General features: G+C 36.4%; 1 protein-coding gene, 1 long non-coding RNA gene and 1 other non-coding gene across 4 annotated transcripts; all 3 read left to right on the forward strand.

The window, feature by feature from the left end:
- Positions 1 to 1918: 1918 nt before the first annotated feature.
- Positions 1919 to 13478, forward strand: LOC131312495 (CBL-interacting serine/threonine-protein kinase 3-like). 2 transcript variants are annotated; one of them, XM_058340284.1, is made up of 15 exons: positions 1919 to 2117; positions 4196 to 4447; positions 4746 to 4808; positions 6041 to 6112; positions 6339 to 6446; positions 6566 to 6646; positions 8457 to 8510; positions 8609 to 8734; positions 8817 to 8906; positions 9825 to 9947; positions 10058 to 10168; positions 12021 to 12134; positions 12437 to 12493; positions 12580 to 12654; positions 13382 to 13478. In XM_058340284.1, exons 2-15 carry the CDS (start codon positions 4277 to 4279, stop codon positions 13454 to 13456), a joined length of 1320 nt encoding a protein of 439 aa, XP_058196267.1. In that variant the 5' UTR covers positions 1919 to 2117; positions 4196 to 4276; the 3' UTR covers positions 13457 to 13478. The 2 variants fall into 2 exon arrangements, with proteins under 2 accessions (XP_058196267.1, XP_058196266.1); XM_058340283.1 differs by lacking the exon at positions 1919 to 2117 and adding an exon at positions 2124 to 2182 and having other exon boundaries at positions 4198 to 4447.
- On the forward strand, positions 5748 to 5854 carry LOC131315380 (small nucleolar RNA snoR100). The gene has a single exon (XR_009196715.1). It is a non-coding gene; the product is annotated as a small nucleolar RNA snoR100 (small nucleolar RNA).
- Positions 6653 to 7836, forward strand: LOC131312496 (uncharacterized). Its single transcript, XR_009195883.1, has 2 exons — positions 6653 to 7572; positions 7649 to 7836. It is a non-coding gene; the product is annotated as an uncharacterized LOC131312496 (long non-coding RNA).
- Positions 13479 to 17454: the final 3976 nt, after the last annotated feature.

Genomic DNA, 17454 nt, shown 5'->3' on the forward strand with positions numbered 1-17454 from the left:
AATTTCAAAAAATATCCAAATTTTTTTTAATAATTTATTAGATACCAATGAGTTCTTTTAGTTAAAAAAGAAAGTTTGTATTTTTTTCTATTTTAATGTCATCAGTTTGTGTCTCAAGGAAGTCGAGAAGCTAAACCAATTCAATTAGATGATCCAAACGGAAGGCGCCCTCAAAAGACCTAGCGGTTGTTCGGTAGTCGGCTACCTAAACTCTCGTTGGAAGGAGTTCGAAATGCTCCGTATCTTCTGCGTATGCCTAAAATCGATATGATTTAAGGCTCCGTTTCAGAACACTTTCTTAAAAAATAAGTATTTATTTCACATTTTCAAACTCAAAAATAATGTAAATAAAATTTTTTTTTGCACCGTATAAAAAGATCTCGATTAGATTTGTCAAACAAGAACTATATTGTTAGAAAAATTATTTGCATAAATACATTATTTTTGAGCTTGAAATTATCTTATTAAAAAATAAGTAATTATTTTCAGTTTTGAAACAGGGCTTTTAGTGTGTCCGTAAATGGGCATGATAACGTGTCGTCCCATAAGTCACAAACTTATTTGGTGGTTTGGTGGTCAAGAGAAGTTTTTGGATGCTGGACGAGTACCACACAATTTGGTACTCTGTCAGCGATTTCGGCCGTCTAAAACAGTTTTGTACGGTTCGAATTTTAGAGAGAGAAAGAGGAGAGAGAGTGGAAAAATTTGGATCATCCAAAAGTGTTTTGGACATCTGGTATTGCCTATGGAGGCCGCCACATGATACCCGTTCGGCATCCAAAATTTCTCGGTGGTCAGACAACTGGTGACGATGTTCTGGGATCACTCAATAATTACTTCATCCGTCCAACCGTACAAGGCAGGCAGAAAACACATGGACCGCATTGTCTCAGCAATAATTGATTTCCCTTTTTTTCAAAGGGGCAAAAAAGCAGTGATAACAATTTCAACACGTCTTTGAACCGAATAAATGGAAGCACATTCGTTGGTGATGCTGAGGCGCCGTTCCAGAAACTTTCTTAAAAAATAAATAGCTTATTTTATATTTTTAAACTAAAAAATAATGTAAATAAAAAATATATTTTTAATTTTTTTTGCATCGTATAAAAGATCTCGATGAGTCCTTTCAAACAAGATCCATATTACATATTTTTAGATTTCAATAAGTCCATAATATTTGAGCTTGAAATCGCCTTCTTAAAAAATAAGGACTTTTTTCGCGTTCTGGAACGGGCTCTGAGGCCGGGAACAAGATTAGTGACGATCCTTCACCCACCTCTACAGATAGAAATCATAGAATATTGGGTCCGACATCGGAGCTGAACGGCTTTTCTTTTAATTTTTTTTGTTGTTTGTTCCTGTGTATTTTGTTGTGTTTTGTTATACTCGTTCTTATATATATATGGAATGACCTTATTCGTCAAAAATTGGATGGAAGCGAGTTGTAGTGACAGTGACCGAGTCACTGAGTCGGACCAAGCTCCCCTAAGTCCGGAACCGGTTCAGTTTAAAATTTTTGTGAGCTCTTTCTGATCCTAAAGTAACAATCGAAACTGTCCATTTTGTCGAACTTGACAATTTTATCACTGGGTAAAAAAATTAGTTTAATCGAACATCAACAGCTAGATGAAAAAAATAGATTTGCAAAAAAAAAAATAGCAGTCCAATTCGAAATCCTTTTGTTTCGTCTATTATTTTTTAGCACAAATTTATTTTGTTCATGCCATTGACAATGTCGATCGATATAGTATTCAGTATGAATGATCTACTAGGCGAGTCTTACACAATGAACGGTTCTGATAATTATGCCGGGCTCGGGAGAGGCTCGCAAAAAACCCAAACTGGACCGCACTGGACACGAGGAAAAAACGTGGACGTGGTCGAGTGAGTCAGGAAGGAGAGAGATATTTTTGTCGGCTTACCTTCTTTTGGTCTGCATTTGAGCTCGCAGTGTTCTCTCTCTCTCTCTCTCTCTCCCTCCTCAGGATCAGATACATACATCTTTCAATTCCACGTATTTATACACGCAAGTCAAAATATATTTCGACCCATTCGATTCCAACTTCTAAGAAGCCGGCCGGTTAAGTTCCCCTCTCTTCTTATCCATTCCTTCCGTACAGGTGAATTCCCTTCTATTTGAGCATGCATCTTGATACATATGTATGTAGGAATACACATATATGTAAGCTTTCGTGTGAAAACTCTGTTCTTCTTTTGAGGTTTTATTCTCTGCTGGTTCGCTTAGTTTGTGTTCGCTCTCTCCTACTTATAACAAAGGATTTTGAATTGGGTCGAAGTTGGGTGTGAGAAGAAGCAGGAGTTTTTGGGCGAGAATTTTGGGAATTATGTCGTACTATATGTTTCCCTATTGACTGTTTCTTTTGTATAGAATCAGTCTTCTGCAATCTGTGATTGGACGGCAGAGAGCGGTTTGTGTGGTCTCAGCCGTCCAAAAGTGTTTTTAATGGTTAGATTTCGTTGAGGGAAGAAACTCTTTTTCTTGGGAATAATCTTTTTAAAATTTAGAGCATTGATTGCCAAGATTGACGTACCATATGAGAATCTTCTATAGTCAAATTGCAGAGAAGCCCGGTCCTTGTGTATATGTTTGCTCAATTGTGCTGAGTAATGTCTATCTTTTTTCTTCCTTATGCTTCATGTGGGATGGTGATTTGCTCGGTGTACAGATGGTCGGATCCAAAATCGGCCGCCAAGGCCGACTAGTCCCTGCCTAGGTGTTAGGCGGTGGTCCAACGCCTAGATTAGGTAGCCAACAAGTCAGCGCCTAGTCCTTGCCTAGGCGCTAGTCAATGCCGAGGCACCCCTTTTCTGCCCGACTAGCACCTATCGATTTTGAGAACATGGATCCTCTGAGTGAGTCTCCTCCTCCTTTGAGCAAGCCTACAAAACAAGGAACCAGTTAGCGCCAAGACAAATGCAATAGATCTCAAATTTGGGAATGGTGTACCTCTTTAGGGTTTGGTATTGTACCTTAATATAGAGAGTTACTTGCCTTGGCCTCTCAAATAGCTCATGCCTCCCATGACGTCACAAATAACCGCTTCTTGGATTGATGTTATGCATGACGATTGCCGTGTGCCACGTTGTCAAGCGGCACGCGATCGAGCCACCGGGCTGAACCAAGAGTGGTGCCTTGTGGCTGGACCGAACAACTGAGCGCTGATGTGTCATTGTCATCGACCTAGTCACCTAGCCACACACAATCCTCTAAGATCCAACCCGACACCTTGGCCCGCTCTTGAAGCTCTAGCGACCCAACGGGTCGCCAATGGGTGTTGGCTGTCGGGTTTGCCTAGATTTCCCCACTACACGTAGTAACTTCTACTATTGCTTACATTTATCGTACCTTAAAGGTCCGTTGCGATTGCGACAGATTTGAAATTGAGGAATGAGGGATCTGATGATCAACTTTAAAGATAATGCTTGTGAAATTGAATAAGTAGATGTGTTAGATGTAAAAGAGTTACAATTTATCAGAATCAGGGCGCGTTTGACTATCACATCTTATTGTTAATTGTCTTATTTTCTTATTTTGTGCGCGGATCTAGACACAAGTGTTTGTTTAGCTATGCCATAGTTCGGATGATGGACAACCTGTGTTGGCTTTTTATCTCCATGATTGGAGATAAATATGTGGCTGGGTGCATTTTTTGCTCAACATTCATTCATTCGGTTATTTTAGTGTGTAATACGATCTCTTGGAAACCCCATTCAGTGCCACTTTGCTTTAGCTTCTATTCTTGGAATTTTGCAGAGTAATTAATTTAGATCCTGTAGTAAAGAAGGCTTAAGTCATGTTAAAGCTGACTAGAAGTCTAATTATAGCAATGATCCAAAGTTTGTTTTTTGTTGAACATAAAATTTTGCTTGCATACATTTACTTAAAATCGTGGATAACTAAATTTGTTATGCCTTTTGACTTGTGTATGATTGCAATGTTTGAGAGACTCAAATTATTCATAATAGTGAATTGCTAAATTTTTATTGCCTTATGACATGTATATCTTCGCAATATTAAAGAGACAAATTAGTCTGGGTTTTCCTTTGTGTGGACATGCTCAATGGATTCTTATATTGCTAGCTATTTATGTACACTTCGATTGTAGCTCTGTTTTTCTTGAAAATGAATGATATATACTGAAGTTTATGGTGCTATGTATGGCGCTATTTATATAGGCTTGGTCTGCATTTCAAGAATAATTTCGGAAGCATCAAGAGTTGTCACTATAAGGGAGTTTCCACCTGTAAATCAAGCATGAATCCACCTAAAGTCAAGCGTAGAGTAGGTAAATATGAAGTGGGGAGGACAATAGGCGAGGGGACATTTGCAAAAGTGAAATTTGCAAGGAATTCTGAAACCGGGGAACCGGTAGCTCTCAAGATTCTTGACAAGGAGAAAGTTCTTAAACACAAAATGGCTGAACAGGTTTCTCTTGGTCTTCTCTTCCCTTTAAATTCTTGAAGTTTCTCTTTTGTTTACTCTATTTATTTTTTGTTCATTTGTATAATGTTTGTTAGTTAAGTTTTGGCATCATTGGAATTAGATACTTGACTTGTTCCTTTATTCCTTTCCTATGTTTGTTTGAAATGGATATGGGAGCTGTCCCATTGCATGGCTTAGGATGTTACTTTTTCCTCAGTTTTTTATTTGCTTCTATTTTGTCTCTCTTTTGCGCTGTTGAAGGAATAAACTGATAATATCTGGTCTCTTAACTGTTGTGCAGATAAAGCGGGAAATAGCAACGATGAAGCTAATAAAGCATCCTAATGTTGTTAGCATATTTGAGGTCTCTCTCTTTCCCACCCCCTTGGATCCAAATGTTTACTGCTACTTTCGTAGTTAAAAATAAGAGATGTATTGTTATCTTATATAATGTCACATGTAGGTGCTGACATTTCCCCCTAAATCTTCCTGATTCTGTAAACTCTGTCATCGTCGTGCCCATTTTTTATCAAATTTGTGTGCATAAACGCACCAGTATGGCAACATTTTGTGCACGGAATGTTTAGGAGCAGATAAGTTTTATATGTTTCGGCGAGCCACCGAGACCTTATATGGTTTGGTGAATCACTCTTTGAGCCGAATCATGTACGGCCAAATTTTACTAAACATCAATACATCTTGGTATCCAAACTATATGAAGGATTGTTGACCATCAGCGCAATTGTGATACTTGATCCGCTGAGATTTTTAATGGCTCATCAATAATTTGGTTGCCCCTGAGTCAAATCCATGTCTATGCCGTATTGAATCAGTAGGTATTAATTATAAGGTCAATGAAGAAAATTGATTTTCTCGCTTTCCTGTTTGCTGTATGCACTCTTTTTTGCCTTTCACTTGAGAAAGTCAAAATAAAATTCGTCGAAAAATTAGATAACTGGAAAATAGGGGCTTTTATGTAAGAAAATGGGAGCGTATTTGTCAAATAGGGGAGTGTGAAATCCACTTTCAAGTACTTATGGTTTCTCTTACACTCATTTGGGGAAAGCCTCTATACGGCTGATCTGCATTGCTCATGAAATAAGCTCCTTGTTAGAACCACTATCTCAGTTGTTGTAACAAAGAGCTTATTTGAAGGAGATCTCTTGATCGAAATGAAAACTAGTGTTTGTTAAGCTAGTAGATTGAAAGATTCTGTAAAGAGGTCTCAACTCTTACCTTAAAAATTAATTTTTCATTTTCCTTTCTTTAATGAAAATTGTATCATACCGATGCTCTGGACTATCAATGAAGAAGCATGGTAATGTGCACAGAAATTGAGTTGGGTCTCTTGGCCTACCCTCTCTGATGCCATTTGGCTTTGATTTGGGGGCATGGTTCCGCAGCAAAACAAGTATAGGGGGGCCACTGTTTCAGTGGTTTTCTGAGAGCAGTCACTTTGTGCATATTGCCAAAAGTTAGGTCTATCTCCAATCTTCCCCCACCCATACCCCCCATGATTGGGGACTACATGGGTTCTATTGTTGTTGTGGTGTTGTAATGAAAATTGTATCAGCTGGTAAATTTATCTGTCTTCAGGTAATGGGGAGCAAGACGAAGATATTTATTGTCTTGGAGTTTGTAACTGGGGGAGAGCTATTCGACAAAATTGTAAGTCAGTTTACTCTTTGTATCTTGCGTATTATTGTCTTCTCTCTTTTTGATGATTTAGTGCATACTCTTTCTTGTTACACTGCCAAGAGACTCTCTAGTTTGAGAATTAGATGTGCTTATCAATGTACTTTTGCCTGTTTTCATGTCTTTGCTCTTTGGCAACATCTGTTGTTAAATCATGTGATCTCATACTCTGCATAAACACGTTGTATCTTCTATGAAGGTAAACAATGGGCGAATGAGAGAAGATGAAGCGCGGAGGTATTTCCAGCAACTTATCAATGCTGTTGACTATTGCCATAGCAGGGGTGTATACCACAGAGACCTTAAGGTACTTATGATGCTTTTGCATGTGTTTAGGGTTTCATTTGTATATACTTGGAATTAATTATTCTTCCCTACAAGTTGGCTCAAACATCACTACTCTCTTTTCCCTATTTCTTGTTGCAGCCAGAGAATTTGCTCTTGGATTCTTATGGAACTCTGAAAGTTTCTGATTTCGGATTAAGCGCTCTGTCCAAGCAAGTCAGGGTAATCGTTGAATAGTAGATTCTCCATTTGTGTAAAGCTTTGTTCAATTTTTTTTTATCAATCCATATTTTTATTGGTGGTTGATTTCGGTAATTATGGTTTTTGGGGAATGCAAACAGCATCGTAAAAGAAGTGGAGGATTCCAATAACTGTATTTCAAAAGTAGGCTTTCTGACATGTTTAAGAATGTGGATTCCTTTTGTTTGCCTCTCCTCTTTGTCTGATAAGTTATTACAAAACAACTTGAATGAAACTTTAGAGAGGAGTCATGCTAGCGAAATAGGCAAGAAGGGAGGAGTGGTGAACAGCTGGTAACGGTTGCCAGATAGGCGGAAGCACTACGCCTGGAATCGCTTTGAATGAAAGGCATCCAAACTTAACTCAATTCTTTTAACTATCTTCCCCATTTAGGTATAATTAAAGACACGTCTTTGTTTTTGTGTCATACTTGGAGAGTCATAATAGTCTTTATACATGGGTTTTCCAAAATGTTATTTATGTTCTGTGCCACTATACACTGTATTTTAAAATTCAAATGGAAAGCTACTTTATTCTCTCACCACATTTTCCGACTGTAGCCAATAGCCATAGGAAGTAAGAGGAGCTCCCCGTTGGTCTGAAGCTATCTCATTCTCGTAATGTCATTGCTCTCTTCTTTACATAAAACACGGTATAAAGCTAGGTTCTCATCCCCGGACCTGTGGGTTATGGACCCACCGTGCTTCCAACTCTGCTTCACAAGTTAATGAATTCAAGTTCTTTCAAATTGGATTTCAGTGTTTTGTTACTATTATGGATTACTTTTTAGCGTTACCTGAATTCATTTCATGGAAACCCATTCTGAGTTGTGCACTATATTTTGTGTTGAAATTCAAAACCAGTAATATGTGCATGTTCACATACTGCGCAGTCATAATGCCAGAGTTGTCTTTGTCCCTTCATTTTTGTATGACTCACATTTCTCTCACACTCAACAGAACAGAGAACGAGAGAGGGAGGGAGTTTGTTTGAACTTTCTTTCTTTGGTTCTTTGTAAGCATTTTGGGAAAGTGACGACATTTAGTTCATTCAAGGGTACCCCTCCAAGTGGCTCTATTTCATTGTATTCTATCCTGATCAATTCCATTGATTTACTACCCCTTTGGTGTCATCTGACATAACAGATATGGTTTCTGAGAAAGTTTAAATATGACAATATGATAATGTACTAATTGAAGCCAATTTCATTGTCCTTTTAAGGTCATGAAAGCAGAAATAAGTGGTTGGGGAGAGTATGGTATGGGACACGTCTATAATCCACTGAATGAAATAGCCCTTCTCTCAATCTCTGTCAATTAATTGGATTACCATAGGTTATGGATTTGTAGACGAACCAACTCTTGCCTTCAGAATTCGCAATTCTATACTATCTCGAAGTATTGCTATTCTTTTGTTCACATTTCTACTAACATGCCTGCCTTATCTCTCCCTCTCACTCACTCTCTAAATTTTTTTTTTTAATGTTTCACATGCAATGATCACGCACATTCTCACCCACACCAGGGCCAGTAAATACAAACCTACAGAATCATCCCAAAGCGTGTCATTCATGCATACTCTTTTGATGTTTAGTTGTCTACTAGCCATAATTGTTTTCCTCCACAGCGGCAAGGAGATCTCTTTGTTTCTTTCTCCATTTCAAGTTTGGCTTCTCATATTTGAATATACATTTCTTGTGTATCAACAAAATAAATGTCCCTAGTTTGAACTTAGTTTTGACCTCTCCTTAAGAAGTGGATTGTAGCTCTTATTTCTAAGGTTGATTTGGCAGGATGATGGCCTGCTTCACACGACGTGTGGGACACCAAACTACGTCGCTCCTGAGGTATAGATTGATGTTCATATGCTAACTTGCTTCTCTTTGTGCATATCCATTTTTCCTCCTGTTCTTGGCCTGTTATATTGTATTGGCTTTCTGTTTAGGTCCTCAATGATCGAGGTTATGATGGGGCAACTGCAGACTTGTGGTCATGTGGAGTCATACTATATGTATTGCTTGCAGGTTACTTGCCTTTCGATGATTCTAATCTTATGAACCTGTACAAAAAAGTGAGCATTGTTATACATTCATGGCACTATTCAACCATTTTCTTCACTGTGTGTGTTATAGTTTCTTTGTTTCTATTTGCAGATTTCAGCAGCTGAATTTACTTGCCCTCCTTGGCTCTCTCTTGGTGCCATGAAATTGATAATTCGAATCTTGGATCCCAACCCTGTGACTGTAAGTTTTGTAATTTAAGTTCATGCTTTGGTGGAATGAACTTTTGAAAATTTGTAATACTGACTTGAAAGTTTCTTTACTTGTTTAAGCTGTTGTTTCTGTCTGTAGAAGAACACCTATTCTAGTACAATAGGAGGTAAAAAATTGAACTCATGCCTTGCAAATAATTTTTCTGACAAGATCCGTATGGAAAGATGCAGTGCCATATGAGCTTAAGATTGATGTCATTGGCTTAAATGGTAGGGTTTATGGTCAAGATTTTGAAAATTCAGAGATCTGATTGTCTGTGAGCTGATCCGCCATTTTGATTGCCTGCTGAGAAAGTGAGGGAAGTCGAGGGACAAAAATAGCAGTGGTATAGAGAGGCAATTTTAGTGTGTAGATACATACAGGGCGAGAGGAGAGGAGGGGTGGTATATAGACAGGGGGAGCTGGTCAAAAGGAGGCATCTCATGCTCCCCATCCTCGTATATGCAGATCAATGGGCAACTTCTAAATGCACCCACTTAATGTCTTTGCACACCCACATCACGCTTTTATTTTTAAAGGAAAAGTCAGCATGCACTCGTTAACTTATTTCGTCGAACATACAGCAATACAGAAACATTCTTAATTCTGAAACTGGCCGATCATTTTTTGATCATTGTGTCTACTTTTCATCCCTTACTGAGTTTCTGAAATTAGCTTTTACTGTAAGCAACTTTAAGCTTTGCGTAGAGAAGTTGGTATTTTGTTTCTTAACCATAGTCTTCCCTCTTGGTGTATTGGTGTTATGCACAAGCTTTGGGTAGAGTACACTTGAGCATGTTAATAGAAAATTGAAGTGGTATATATATTTGCTTGTTTTTCTTGTACATGATAATGGATTCTTTTTCTTTGTTCGATTTTTACCTCTCTTATTTTGTGGTTCCTTGGCAGCGCATCACTATACCTGAAATTTTGGATGATGAATGGTTTAAAAAGGGTTATAAGCCACCTGCGTTTGTGGAAAAAGAAGATACAAATTTGGATGATGTAGAAGCTGTTTTTAGAGACTCAGAAGTGAGTTCTGCAGATTTACAGAAGGTTTTGTGTGTGTGTGTGTTAAAAGAGAATGCTGAGTAGCTTCCTAGAAGTACTTTAACGAAGTGTATGCTTTAAATATGCAACAGGAACATCACGTGACGGAGAAGAAGGAAGAACAGCCGACTGCGATGAATGCATTTGAGTTGATTGCTATGTCGAGGGGGCTCAACCTTGGGAATCTGTTTGATGTGGAGCAGGTATACAACCTTGACAAGCTGCTCTGCTCCTTTTACTCCTATTGGTGTTGCTAAATTGGAATCTGGATTAATAAGCAATAAGCCATCCACTTTCTGTCCTGTAATAGAGGTGAAGATAGATGAGACCAAGGATTGGCCTCATGGATTTGGTGGCCCCTTACCAGGTGTGAGCTTGTAGAGCTGTGGCTTTCCATCTCCTATTTTGATTCCTTCAATTCTTGGGGAAAAGAAGAACAAAGAAAATAAAAGAAAGCGAAGTTTCGTGGCCAGTGTTTGTTATTCGTTAAAGTTTGAGTACCCCTTCTTCTATCTTTGGATAATAATAATTTTGAGTAGTTTTGAGTAGGAATGAGAATTTGATTACCATCAAATAGAGAGTTAGAGAGTAGTTTAATACCTGAGAAAATCACATTCCATAGTTTTGATTACTGTAGGTTTTATCAGGAAACCTGTTCTCAAGAAAGTACAGAGTCGACATTTGATTTTTAGGAATTGAGTTTTGAATCTAAGATTACCATGGACGAGGTGTTGGAAGGGATCGCATCTCTACTCTAGTTCACTCCAAACAAAGGAATCATGTGGATATAACATCACATTTTAATTTTCACTCGGGATTCCTTCCATCCAAACTGATCCTAAGTTAAAATTGAATTTAAGCCTTATGTCAAGTGTTTATTCTATAGCTATTATCAGCAACTTTTAAAACCCCTGGAAGTCACTACGGAATAGAAGGGAGGAAATTATTATTGACAAATAAACTACTTGAAATAACTTGGTGACAGGGGATGCTAAAGCCATCCAACTTCCAATTTTGAGAAGGTTGAAGCAATTAAGTCTCACGTGACTAGATAGACTTAATTTTCTTTCACGTTTCTCTTTGTCCTGGTCTTTGGCTTAACATTGTAAGGGGATTTCGCATGAAGCAATATGACCTTCGAAACTTTTATGAGAAGCTTTTCTCTAAATTTTCAGATATTCTGTGTTCTCTGGATTTAGGTAAGCCGTTGAAGGGATTTGACTATTCATTTGGCGGGAGATAGCAATTACTTTGGGTAGTAGGGTTGGTCCATAGGTTTTAGTAAGCAACCGAACCCAAACCAAATTAAGCAAAGCCACATGTCCCACTCTGTCAAATGGGGTCGGCTATGTTAATTTTGTTTCTTGATTTCTGTCTTTTCAGGGCTATGGGCTCACTCAAATTGAATTTGTCCTTGTTTTTATCACAGAATCCCATCTCAAGTTTGGTCTTCCGTCCCCTTAACTTTTGCACTAAAAGTAATCCGTAATCGTATCATTTTTTGTTGTTGTTGTGTTTCTCAAATCACATTTATGTATTTTTCTTAACTTATCTGCAATTGTGCTATTGCCAAAAATTCAAGAATATTTTTATTTCTTATTCTTTCTCCTACTCCTAATCCATATCCCTGCTAGACATCCTCTTTCTATTGACACTCTTTTGTTTGTGTTATCCTTTTGTTTCCCAACATTTTGTCCTGCATAGAATTTCTTTTCTTCTAAGTTACTCTGGAATGGATATTGATATGCACCCCTCCACTTAAGCCAACGTACTTTGATTCTATAAGATACTTTTTGGTAGTTCATGGTTTTGAATCCTCACTTCTTCGCTAGTTGTACTTCTATTGTCTGTAAATTTATTTTTCATTTATTTAGTTTTGTTCCAACTTATTTAAAACCTGTTTCACTATAAACAGTATAAAGCATTAACTTTATTGTTTGTAGTTGGTTAATCAAAACCAGAGGAGAAGAAATGGATTGTCCTTGTTTACATTTCAAATTCTTTCCATGTTGCATCCTTAGTTTTTCTTAGGCTTTTTTTGCATTGTTGTTACAGGGATTTAAGAGGGAAACGAGGTTCACGTCTAAATCTCCAGCTAATGAGATAATTAGCAAGATCGAAGAAGCTGCAAAACCTCTTGGTTTTGATGTTCACAAGAAAAACTACAAGGTGAGGAAAATCAAACAAATTCAAATTTCAACTTGCATTGGAGAATTTGGTGCATCCCAACTTAATGAAAGGGAAGTCTGGAACCCCTTTCCCTAGTAACTGCAGAAACAACCAGTGGAAGACAAGGTTTTTCTTTTCAAAGTGAAAGCTTATTAAAAAGTGAAAGCTTATTAAAAAGGATAAAGCACAGAACAACAGGCTTTTTATCCACAGTGGCAAAGCAAAAAGGAAAAAAATCCAAATGGTGGTAAGCAATAGAATGATAAACACCGAATGAAATGATATGCTTCTTGTGTTTCCAGCTGAGGCTTGAAAATGTGAAAGCTGGTAGAAAAGGAAACCTTAATGTTGCTACTGAGGTATGTGAAAAAAATAAACTTAATGGATTGAGTTGGTGATTTGTCACTTGTGTTTCTTATCTAATAATCTTCGGTGGCTAAATCAGGTATTTCAAGTGGCACCATCTCTTCATATGGTTGAGGTGCGAAAAGCTAAAGGGGACACTTTAGAATTCCATAAGGTACCTTCTTCCCACGAGTTTTTAAAGTTGGCTATTATTTGATTCTGGACATCAATGGAGACCCAAAGTGCTTTGGTGGTTAGATTATAGATGATTATATCCGAAAAGGAGGCTAGTAAATATTGGGCTTTTTCGTTTTTAGAGTATGGGTGGTTATGTAGATATCTGTTACCAAGGTTTCAACTCAACCCAAGAATGAATAGGATTTGCAACAATGGAGGTAATACCAATAGAAGCTTAACTAGATGGGCCTCTCAACTACGTCTCCGAAGTTTCCCTAAACTGTTCACATTCATTTATAGTCACAACTCACAAGACTGTCAGATTCTCGACTACCAGCGTGGCTTGAATAGTCAAGCTTACTACATCATGAATTGAATGGTAATATGTTAACATTCTGTGTGAAGTGCTGTCAAGGGTAATGTGATCTCACAGTACCCTAAACTAAACATGTACACTGGACGAAAATCAAATACCAACGCACTCCGCCGTTCAAAAAAAGTGTCAACTGATTCCTGAAATTGAGGATAAAACACAAGGGTTGGCCCCACGATGAAATGACAGAGCTGGATTCAATTTGAATGCACTTCTAAATTTCTAATGTTAGAATTAGCTTATATTCAAGGAAGGAGTTTTGTGTGGCCTCTATCGGACAATCTGACTGTTTTATGCTAAACTTTGGTTTTGCTCTTTGTTGATGTTTCTCTGGGTTTTTTTTCCTTCTCAGTTCTATAAAAATCTGTCAACCTGCCTTGAGGATGTTGTCTGGAAAACTGAGGAGGAGATGCAAGAAATGAAGTAAGGGATTGCCCACTTTGAAGAGTGATAATACTAGCTTTCTTCCCTGTGTCGGTGTGCCACGGTCACTCTTGCAATCTTATATCTCTTCCTCTTCATTCTATTGTCTATGGGAACCTTTTTTCTCCCATACCCTTCCTGCAGAAGACATTTGTGGCTGGCTTCACCAATTGTTTGTTTGTTGCTAGTTTTGAAATGTATTTAGTTCTTGCCGAGATGCGATTCGTACGATTTGTATTCTCCACGAGAGGGAAACGGAAAAAAAGAAAGAGAGATTATGTAGCAGTCTTATTGTTTCTTGATGGCGTCTCAATGTAATGTTTTTCATCCCTTGTCAAACGTGTGTTTTGTTATGCGAAAAAGCTATGGACACCAACCAAATGAAAACCGATTGTGCACCGACCGTCAAGTGTTTTAATTTTTTTTTGTTGGAGAGAGGATTTTATGAAATTTCTCACTCCAAATTAGATATCAAGATTAGAAATGTTGCAAGGGTCCTATCATATGTGATCCACGTTGCACTAAAAAGTGGAGGAATATTTGATTGATGGCATAAAAGGGATGGGCAATATGGTATAGTTACAGAAAAGATGAATTTGATAAAATTCCGAGTGCACCCAAACACATTTCTTTTTTTTTTTTTTTTTTGATCCGCCCCAAACACATTTCTTGATTCACCACTATTTTTCAGAATGGAATCTATATAATAAAACAGAGCTGTGTTTGAATCCAAAAGATAACCAACGCTCCAGATTTATCTCTTTCTCCTGCATAAATCTCTACCCTCCATTCTACAAAATGGCATGTCTGTAAATTGATAACTTTTTTTTTACCATTTTCTAATCACACATTCCCCTTCTATTTTCTATTTTGGAAGAGAATTGGGGAGTAAACGTAGGGGGTGTTCCAGATAACCTTTCTTTTTTAAAATTTCTTTTTCTTCAATTTTCAAACTCAAATATAATGAAAATGAAAAATAATTTTTTGATTTTTCTTGCACCGTATAAAAGATCTCAATGAAATCTATCAAACAAGATCCATATTGGTAGAAAAATTATTTGCGTATATAGATAATTTTTTGGCTTGAAATTATCTTTCTTTTTCCAAAACCTTCCTTTTGTTTAGTTGGAACACCACCGTAATTGCTTAATTAGTGGCAAAAGCTAATTGGCCAAGACAATTGCTTAATTACAGTAGATTTTTGTTAAATCTTTCAACGAATTCTTTTAGTTATTAAATCTTTGATTTGGTGGGTAAATATTTCATCCCTTGAATTCATATATTTTGGACCATTAGATTGGTACATATTTTTTAAACGTAATTAGTTTTTAAATTCGTATATACGGGTAGTATAGCCAGCGACATATTTGAAAAGAATTAATGAAATGAAACCTAAAATACTCCTTCCGATTAAAAAGAAAACATTTGGCCCTTCTAATTAAAATTCAATTTGTATGTATCTTCAAACATTTGAAATCCATGATTTATGGGATCGATTATAAACTGAAAAGGAGAATATGTACATATATGAAATTGATTTAGTCTATTTTAAATCCATAGATCGATAATTGAAAAGGAATCCATAGGTAATTGATTTAGCCTTTTTAAAAGGAGAATTACGTACATATCACTTAGGATATAGACAAAACTGTATATAAGGAGTCATTTCTGCCTCCTATTTAGGCATTAGGTAAAATATATAAGAAGTCCACAACCTAAAAGGAATATACCTTCTATTTAGGAATGTGTGAGTGATTGGTTCCCTCCCTGTGATTTCCTTATCACATAAGATTTAAATATTAGAATTTTTAAACTTATCACTACGTTTTAGAAGTTCCCGTTTCTTAGAAGACCAACCTACTATGTGCAATTGATACCTTCTATTTAGAAGTCCACATTTTTTGGGTTTGTTTGTCACATGCATAGATTTTCCATGTCCTCCAACTTCTGAACGACCATTACCTATAGTGAGATAAGTTCGATTTTTTTTAGTACTCACTGAAATTCGATTTCTTTCTTGAACGATTTTTAATCATATTGGGTTTTTTTTGCCAAAAACAACTTCCTGAACAACCATTACCGATAGTGATAGAAGTTTGATTTTTTCAGTTCTCATGCAAGTTTGATTTTTTTCATGGACGAGTTTTACTCATATTGGGTTTCTTTTGCCGTAAATTAGGAGTTTCTTGACTAATTTTTTTTAGTTTTATTGCAAGGGATTCAAACATCAAAGGATTTTTTTCATTTCTCATGCAAGTTCAATTTTCATATTGGGTTTCTTTTACCGAAAATTGGAAGAAAAAATATGAGTGTGCGAGAAATTTTTTTTTTTGACAACCTTGCATGGGTCTTTTGCGTTAATTCTAACTTTGTTGTTTATTCTACCATCTTCTTACTTTCTTTTGTTGTTTATTCTACCATCTTCTTACTTTCTATTATTTTACTACAGGAAAGATCACAAGAAATATATTTAGAGAATTCTTGCGTTGAGTTTAAATTCGAGGTACTGCAATTTTTTTTTTGGATTGCTATCTTTTTTCATGTAGAGCACTCACAATGATTTTGTTGTTACACTTATAAACGTTTTAATTAGGTTCATGGCCAATTTTATTTGTCGTTTGGAACATGCATGCTGACTCCTTCATCATTCTTTACAAAATCGATAAGGGAGGACTGTGTTTGAATCCAAAAGACAACCAACGGACCAGAATGTCCCTTCTATAAATCTAGACTGTTGGTTGTTCAAGGGTTATCATCATCACATTTTGGTAACCGGCTAATCAAAAAAAAAAAAAAAGGATCCCTGAGATTGATTCCCTGTGATTCAGAGATTTAATTTTTTACCACATTTAAAAGGATGCATGAGATTGATTCCCTGTGATTCAGGGATTTAATTTTTTACCATATTTACCAAATATTGACATTTAAACTTCTATTGATTATCACATAAATTGAAAAATAATGCTTACAGCCACATTTTCGGGTAAGAATGGATCCCTGTGATTCAGGGAATTAATGCCGAAAATTAGGGTGGTTTTCAAACGTTTTTTTTTTAACAGTAAGATCAAACGTTTGCTACTTCAAACCTTTCATTTTTTCTTTTTTCTTTTTTTGACATAGGAAAAGAAAGAGTGAAAAACTAATTAACGCCCTATTCTTTTTTTTTTGAACGGCAACACTCTATTCTTTTTTCCCTTGATAGTTGTCAAAACAACATTTTTTTGCAAAATTAACAAATGAAGTAATTGTAAACCTTTTTTTCTCATTTTTTTAAACTTCGTTTCATTAGAACATGTGTTGTTATTTACACTCTTTTAAACATTACCATATATGCATCGATGAAAATATTATGATGTTAACCAAACACATCGCAAACTGGAGTTTTGTGTTCCTTTTTTTTTTTTGTCACTCATTTAATATTATGGAAGTCTATATATATCTTTAAAATGCTTTCTGTTGCTATTCCCATGATAACTTTTGACTATTACTCTCTTTCAAATTTCAGATAACTTCTTGGGACTTAACTAATTATGGACAATCTAAGCGTTTATGGCCATGTGAGTTGAACCGTTTCATTTTATACATTGGTCGTAATAATCAAATTAATTGTTTCCTATGCATTTGGTGAATTCTTCATTTTCTTATGCAGCTCGACGGTAACTTGCAGAAAATGTAAGAACTATTTACTCAATTGCATTACTGAATCTGATTTTATATATTTGATTCATATTTGCTTTGTTTTATTTTTTCAGTACAAAGGTTACGTGTCTTCGAGAAAAAAATGTAATTGTGGTGATTCATGATGAGCAAGAAGTTAATCGTATTTTTATGCATGGGGTATGCCTACCAATGCCATTATTACTTTACTCCCTCTGTACTGTAAGGGATCAACGGATTGATAACAGGGATGTGGTGTCATACAATACATACCTTTCGAGAAAATATAATTCTCATATCAATGTGGAAGTTTGTCCTAGAATAAAATCTGTTAAGTATATTCAC

Source organism: Rhododendron vialii, chromosome 13a, assembly GCF_030253575.1.
Source record: "Rhododendron vialii isolate Sample 1 chromosome 13a, ASM3025357v1".
In the NCBI taxonomy this organism is placed as follows: domain Eukaryota; kingdom Viridiplantae; phylum Streptophyta; class Magnoliopsida; order Ericales; family Ericaceae; genus Rhododendron; species Rhododendron vialii.